This window comes from Mercenaria mercenaria, chromosome 4 (assembly GCF_021730395.1).
Source record: "Mercenaria mercenaria strain notata chromosome 4, MADL_Memer_1, whole genome shotgun sequence".
NCBI classification, from domain to species: Eukaryota; Metazoa; Mollusca; class Bivalvia; order Venerida; family Veneridae; genus Mercenaria; species Mercenaria mercenaria.
Genome location: NC_069364.1, coordinates 98,927,073 through 98,935,252, shown reverse-complemented (window position 1 = coordinate 98,935,252; position 8,180 = coordinate 98,927,073). Strand labels below are relative to the sequence as shown.

Sequence of the window (8,180 nt, the reverse complement as noted above, 5' to 3'; positions counted from 1 at the left end):
TTAAGCCTGCAGTTTTTGGGAAAGAGATTTTTAACCTTTCCTTTTGGTTGCAATGGCACAAAAATTCTTAAAGATTAACCTAGATTTGAAGGAATCAGAAATGTGAACATAAAAGGAACATTCCTTGGAAGTTTGGTTGAAACTGGCTTGGTGTCTTAGGAGAGATGTTTTTAAAGAAATTACTGATAACAGAAGGACAGACAGAATCTGATGATCAAGTCATTTGATGATCCTAAAAGCTCACCTTCGATGCTGAGTGCTAGGACTGGGTGGGTATAATGTGGGTGAGAGCTTGAAGAAATTACCTAACAAGAGCTGTCAATATTGGTGGCAAATGCCTCCAAAGCATGCCCAAGAATGCTACAGTTGTCTGCACCATAAAAACAACACATCATTTCGTAACCTTGACCTTGACCCAACAGACCTGGGTCATAAGCGTGACATACCTTCTCAAAATGGTTAACATTTGTGTCAAATTATTTTTAAATCCCATAATAAATGGCAAAGTTATGGACCAGACATGAAACACCTTTGACTTCTTCCTTTGCCTTTGACCTTGGAGCTAGGGGTCTGGGTCATGCACACGACATGTCATCTTAATATAGGGAACAGTTATACCAAGTAATTTTAAAATCCCTTCATCAGTAGCAGAGTTATGGACCGGACAAGAAACAGACCCTGTTAACCTTTGACATCTAAGTATGACCTTGACCTTGGAGTCTGGGTCTCGCACATGACACGTCGTCTCATTATGGTGAAAAGGTAAAAATTTATTCCAAGTTATTTCAAAATCCCTTCATGGATGGCAGAGTTATGGACCGGGAACAAAACACCCCATTAACCTTTGACTTTTAAGTGTGACCTTGACCTTCGAGCTAAGGGTCTGAGTGTAGCGCATGACACATTGTGTCATTATGGTAAACATTTATGCCAAGTTATTTCAAAATCCCTTTATGGATAACTGAGTTACAGGCCAGACAAGAATTTACACGGACACACAGATGGACGGAAAGTGCGATTTTGATATGCCCACAGGGGGCATAAAAACATCTGTGTGAAATTATTGTACAATCAAACCAGCAGTTCCAGAAGAAAAGATTTTTTTTCAATAAAGGGAAAACTTGCCCTATCATTTTAAATAAAATGATTTGAAGGAATGTAAAAATTATTTTGAAATCGAGACTGTGGTATTTTCTGAGTTTTCAAAATAGCCATAGAAAGAAAATTAGCCTGGCCCATCTGCCATTATTTTAGTGGATTAAATTTGGTAGATCACCTAAGGAACACTGCTGTGTTAGATCAGCATTTTTTTATACTTATTCTCTTACATTAACAATTCAATCTGTTCAGCAGCTCAATACCCTTCACAAACCTACAGCCCCTTTTCTCCTGGAATTCTGGGTATATAGCTTCCAGCTTGCTTTTCTGCAGCTTCACTATAAAAAGACAAAACAATCAGAACAGGTACACAAAATAACATAATGAAATTAAGTAAGAAAATTTGAAATTGAGTTACCTCCCTTAAATCATTTTCAATAATCTCTAGGTTTAGACCTTACACTGGAAAATGACTTAACTAAAATATGCCTTCTATTTAAATAAATATTGTAATTGATTTTTACAACTCAAAGCTGCTATGACAGTGTACAAAGTAAAACAACTAAATAATGTTGATTCCAGCAATTTTATCAACAAGTACATACCACATCTTCATCCCTGTATTTTCCATATCCTTTTCCCATGACACTCCATGAAACTTAAGTATGCACACAACAATAGGAATTTCTTGGTTTCTCACTGCAGCATGATCTACCATACAAAAGAAATGTTTCCCTATAATGTCTAAATACAAAGTATATTAATACAATACAATGTAACTGCAATTTTTCATGCAAATTTACATCAGTTAAATGAGCCGCACCATGAGAAAACCAACATAGTGCATTTGCGACCAGCATGGATCCAGACCAGCCTGCCCATCCACGTTGTTCGCTAACGGGTTTTCTAATTGCAATAGGGTCTGATTTAAAGCAAACAGCATGGATCCAGACCAGCCTGCACATCCGCAAATGCACTAAGTTGGTTTTCTCATGATGCAGCTCATACTAGTATTATATATTTGATAAGTAACTGATTCTGATATTGGCCCTCTTACTTGTCTTAGGGCAGTCGTATTGGTCCTGCCCTCTTGTCTTAGACAGTCGTATTGGTCCCGCCCTCTTACTTGTCTTAGGGCAGTCGTATTGGTCCCGCCCTCTTACTTGTCTTAGGGCAGTCGTATTGGTCCCGCCCTCTTACTTGTCTTAGTGCAGTCGTATTGATCCCGAGACAATTTTATTAAATAACTACCGGTACATGTACTTAATTGGACGAGACCATCAGAAAATAAAAACATAGCCAGTTAAGTTATATTAGCCAGAACTACCCTTGTGTCTGTAACACTCTACCTTCTTTACTGTTCAATTAAAAGAGCAAGTACAGATTACTGGTACACAACATTTGTACTGGTTTGAAACCAGTATATGTACAGGACCAGTTTCCGGACACATGTAATAACCACTTTATTTTGGCGTTATTCAAGCAGTTGTTTCATCCGGATCATTTGGATGTTTATTCTTCATGTTTACAACTAACCACTGTTTTACAAGGCTGTATAATGTTAGGTTTTATGACGATACCTCACCTGTGTTTACAAAACTACTTTCCGTCATAACAGGGCATGAAGATAGCATTTCACATGCGCAGTAGTTTACTCTTGTTGAGGTATCAAGTGGAACTACATATTAAATGTCTGGTGATAAAACGCGCTACTTTTAACTTCATGGTAATAATTACATAAAATACAGGGCTGTCGAATATTGCATTGTTTTATTCTATATCTATATGAATTATCAAGAATTTGAATTAAACGAAATTTAAGTTTTCCGTAGTTAGCCTCTCATTGCTTCCGTAGCTGCTATTGAAAGTTGGGTTATCTTTCATGTGCATTTTTGAAGAGATTAAGGATATTAAAGAAATGTGTAAAAATAGTTTAACTACTTATTTCGATATCAAATAGTCAAAATAATTCCATGTTCAGATTGTTTTATATTTGTGACAGGCAATCTAAACGTCAAAACTTTGAAGGACCAAAATAATGGAAGTTAAATCACAGTACACAGTCATGTTAAGTTATTGGTTTTATATGGCATGTAAACACACAGTAAATGTTGATCGTGTACAGTACATACATAAGTTTAAATCACCAGAAAATTCGTAATTTTGGATATTATTTGATAATTTGTACATCGATTAATGAGGAATTGAATCCCCTTTTGAAACATGTAAGTTTTATTTTAATTTATGGCCAATTCGTGAAATAATCGGCATTTAAACCTATAGCATGTAAAGCATCAGCAGCGATGAAAATTTCATCGAAGTTGCTTCAACTATTTTGGTCTTTCGAGTGTTTGACGCGAGTGGGGATATTGCCCATATGAAAAAATATCTCAATATTTCTGTCACAGGGTGAGAAAAATGTGCAGTCAGTCTGGGGCTCGAACCCGGGACCCATCGCTTACAGATCGAGTGCTCTACCGACTGAGCTAACCTGCTGCCTGACACATATTCTACCCTTACGTGACCATGCAAGTCTATACCGTGACATACACCCCCACAAATTGGAAATTCGTCCCCGAATTCAAGAGGTACACATTATTACAAACGTCACAAGACTGACCAAGCAAGCAAGCCACGGTCCCATGTTTGGTGCCAAATGTCACGGGGTGAGAAAAATATGCAGTCAGTCCAGGGCTCGAACCCGGGACCCTTCGCTTACAGGACGAGACTGCTCTACCAACTGAGCTAACCGACTGCCTGACACTTATTCTACCCTCACTTGACCAAGTCTGTACCGTGTCATTTCCTAGGATCGCGTCAAATTAGTTGGACTAGATATCAAAATAACAGCAAAACATCTCAAAATATTTGTCTGGCTACTGGTTTACCTCTTAGGGAAAATAACTTCTTTTTGGGTACCCCATTTGAGGCCCCATGGAACCTGTATTTTATGTCACAGCACGATGCTGATTTCAACACTGGATGCAGAATGAGCCAAAGTTTGTACAATTTCAGCTTCATTTTTGTCAAATATACTCAGCGTCACTGAAAAGTTACCACCCTAATGGCCTTTATATTTTAAAAATCGCATTTGACTGTGTTAAAAGCATAACACAACTACATTTTTGACGCAACTGAGATGGCACTGGTGTAAAGATTTGTCAATTTCGATTAACTCCATTTGAGGCATGGACTGCATGTGCAAAGTGACTTTTTCTAGCAATGTCGGCATGTACGAAAATTCTATCGCAAATCATTCATTGCACTTGAAAGCTAGTCGACAGACTAAAAGGAATACCTTAAAAAAACACAGAATATCCTTGTTACGAATGCCCTGTTTAAGGCACGATCAATGCCATAAGGCCATTGGCATGGCTGACGCCGAGCTTCCATGTCATGAAACTGCACGTCGTATGTGCTGTTCTCACCAGACAGTCATGAAATGGGTTAGGAGACATGATCAGACAGGGTCTATGAGTAATAGACCGAGCACAGGCCATGAAAATGTGACGTCGATATTGTATAAAAAAGTAAAGAGGTATACAGTATATTACTGGTTCGAGTCGTAAATTCGGCCAGGTCGTAAATATTCGGCCACCCACTTTTAAGCATTTTTTCGAGCCAGATGCTTGAGAACGCATATGTGTCATCATAAGCACTTGCGTTAGCAACAAAGTCGGCAAAAAACAACAAGTTGAGGTGACTAGAGAAAAAATTGTCATTCCCTAAAGTTGTGTACTCTAAGTAGCAAATATTTTGTCTGGCGGGTCGCATGACGTCATCGCACGCGCTCGTTTCTGCTGAGGCCCGGCAAGGATTAATTCAGATCCAAACTTTGTAACACGAAAAGAATATGCGCTAACTAGCATAAAACGCGTTATTACCAAGAAAACGAACATCTTATCCCTCGAGGTCAATAAATTTCCATGTCTACGTTGGTTTTTTTCACGTTGACGTCATATCCTTTTGAATTATCTTTAACGGGGCCGTAAAACGTTTATGCTTTGCCACGGAACGCGCATATATGAAAAGGTGTTATAACAGCACGCAAGCGCGAGAATCTCTTTAATCTCCTGTTAAAACACCCCCGAAAAGTGACAAGAACAGCAGTTTTCTGCTAGAATGTGTGAGAAACAGTGACGTAAAAATTAAACTACGTCATGCTGGTGTTAGAAGGATGACAGGCGCTTTTAAAATCTCTGTTGGCAAATATTTCCCATGAGGTATGCTTTTGAAAAATGATTGCAATTGTTGAAAAAAGAACAATTTGGTTGTAGCATCGATTTATTTCCAAGACAATGTTGAAAATATAACCAACTTTGTGTTTAAAAAGTGGCCGAATATTTACAACCTCTAGAAGGTGAAATGTGGAGGTTAAAGTTTTGGGTAAGGGCAAACGAACCACTGTGGCCATAGTCGACCTAACCCTAACCTTTAGTCAGTATATTAGAGTCATAATTTTAGTGGTGCAAAGCCTGGACTATGGCCGACAAAACTATAGAAAGTAGTGTTTCCCTAAAGTTTTATTGTTTACCATACATTACTGTAAGGCAGTGGCTAGCGAACCGGAATCGGTTCCCTAGACTCCAGACTTATTCGTCCGGAACCGGTTCTCTAGCCAAAGTACTGGGCATAGGCTAGGGAACCAGAATTTTTTTTCTATGCATATAGCTGCCGAAATTCACATTGTTTCTTTTGATTAATATCATGCATGTTATTATCTTAACTAATTTAACCATTTCAGCAAGCAATACCCTTGCCTTTATCTGCATTTACCGGCGTTTGTGGTGTCTTCAAAAGTGCACTCGCCGCATACTGTCCGCCATATTGGATTGATATAAACTATAGTACGAATGATTGCGGAAATCGTTGTCGGCATCGTCGTATCATCATTAAACTTCTTAGATCATCATCAATCAATCATCAACTTCTTCATCAATCAGTCAGTCAATCAGTCATCATCATCATCAATCATTCAATTAATCAGTCATCAACTTCATCATCAATCAGTTAACATGATCATCACCATCTACATCATCAATGCTAAAACTAATTTTTGAATGCCCAGAAAAATGAAAAATATTGAGGAAAACTACAGTTTTCTAAGGAAACTATCTTCCCCAATGATAATGCGTTGCTATTCGATGTTCCTGACCGGTAATGAACAAAATAATCAAAGTTTACTCATCATCATCATCATCATCAATAAAAACCAAACTACAAAAGAAATATTTATTTTCAGCACGTTCAGAATGGGATGTCCTGTCACAATCAAACTTAAAACATCCTCAGATGGTCAGAAGTTGGTAGTTTCATCTTTGGACGAAGAACATAATCATCCTATTAACTATGAACTGTTCTCAAATCTCTTTCACCAGCGTCGCATGAATGAAACTGAAAAGGAAAATGTGTCCAACATGCTTAATGTTAAAGCAAATAAGATAATAATACAAACACAATTGATAAATGAAAGTGGGAAGAAAATTCTGCTAAAGGACATTCACAATCTCAAAACAAAGAACACTGAAACAAACAAAGACATGACATTACTTCAACAAGCGGTAAATACAATGTCAGAAATGAATGGTGCATATGTGAAATTGATCACCAGCGAAAGCAATGAACTGAGAGGTATCTTTTTTCAAGACAAGCGCATGCGCGACACCTTTGCTCGCTATCCTGAATTCCTGTGCATAGACGCAATGTACAAGTTGAATGACCTACGCATGCCTTGTTATATATTACTTGTTGAAAATGGGAACGGCCAGTCCGAAATTGTCGGAATGTGGATGGTAACGGAAGAAACAGAGCAGTTAATATCGGAGGTTGTCGGTGTGTTCAAGGAGCAGAATCCAAAGTGGGAAGAAGTCAAGGTTGTTATGTCGGACAAAGATTTCGTCGAACGTGACGTCTTTAGGAGGCTATTCCCTGAAGCCAAACTTAAGATCTGCTTGTTTCATGTTCTGCGAACATTTAAACGCGAGATAACCACAGAGAAGATGAACATTATGTCCAGCCAGCGAGTAAACATCCTGGATATACTACAGAAAATTTCATATTCGAAATCGTATGCCGAATACAACACTCACCACGAGATGCTGAAGCAAACCGGATGTGACGCTGTAAACAGCTACTTTGACAATTCCTGGCATCCAATTAGGGATGAATGGGTGATAGGCCTCTCATCGGAACACTGTCTTGGCAACCAGACCAATAACAGACTTGAAAGCCTAAACCAGAAGCTGAAACAAGTAATTTCGAAACATTCCAAACTAAATGTCTTTGCAACAGGCTTCGTAGCGTTCCTCGGATCACACCGTACAGAAATCGACGGAAAACTGTCAAGAGCTGCTGTGAAAGTCCCAGTACTACAATCTGAAGACAATGACCGTGCTAAGTACAGACACCTTCTTACACAGTATGCGTACCGTCTTATAGAAAAACAGCTAGATAACACCCTTTAGTTCCACAAGCTGGAGAAAGAGTGGACGAAAATACAGACAATGACCCCACTCCTACAAAGAACATTGATGACCAGGCCACAACAAACAGTACAGAGACCCATATCGTTGCACAAGCCGGCGGTACCAAGGACGCTAAACGTGCTAGGGAAACCGGGGAGTGCACGACATTTGAGGGGACGGTCAGTGTTTCAGTTGCCGAAGTAACGTTACCAGCAAACATCAGAAGAAGAGGTCGCCCGAAAGGGTCAGATCAAACTGTCATTGGATTACCAAAGAAACGTCTGAAATTAAATAAAAAGGCGAAAGGTGCACAGTCATTTGACAACTTGCCGGACAACAAAAAGGCAAAGATAATTCTTTCCTGGTTTATAGACAAAGATATCATTGAACAGCATATGAAGAACGAAACCAAAATCCCTGAAGAAGCCATAGAATGTGACCCAAATAAAGTTTTTCTTGGTGCTACACACGTTCCCTTGGATTTAAGTAAGAGGTACCTAGACGAGGAGGCGTGGTCCCAGTTACAGGCTACCGTTAAACAACTTGATGAATCTAACAGACAATGGCTGTGCAAAGTCTGCCAACAAGAATTACTTACAAGATGTGTGGGATGTGACA

At 38.9% G+C, this 8,180-nt stretch overlaps 1 protein-coding gene across 1 annotated transcript; it reads right to left on the bottom strand.

The window, feature by feature from the left end:
* Positions 1 to 531: 531 nt before the first annotated feature.
* Positions 532 to 5,604, bottom strand: LOC123553615 (uncharacterized). Its single transcript, XM_053542471.1, has 3 exons — positions 3,987 to 5,604; positions 1,704 to 1,809; positions 532 to 1,436 (listed from the first exon to the last, which is right to left on the bottom strand). The coding sequence occupies exons 1-3, from the start codon at positions 4,117 to 4,119 to the stop codon at positions 1,373 to 1,375; spliced, it is 303 nt and encodes a 100-aa protein (XP_053398446.1). The 5' UTR covers positions 4,120 to 5,604; the 3' UTR covers positions 532 to 1,372.
* Positions 5,605 to 8,180: the final 2,576 nt, after the last annotated feature.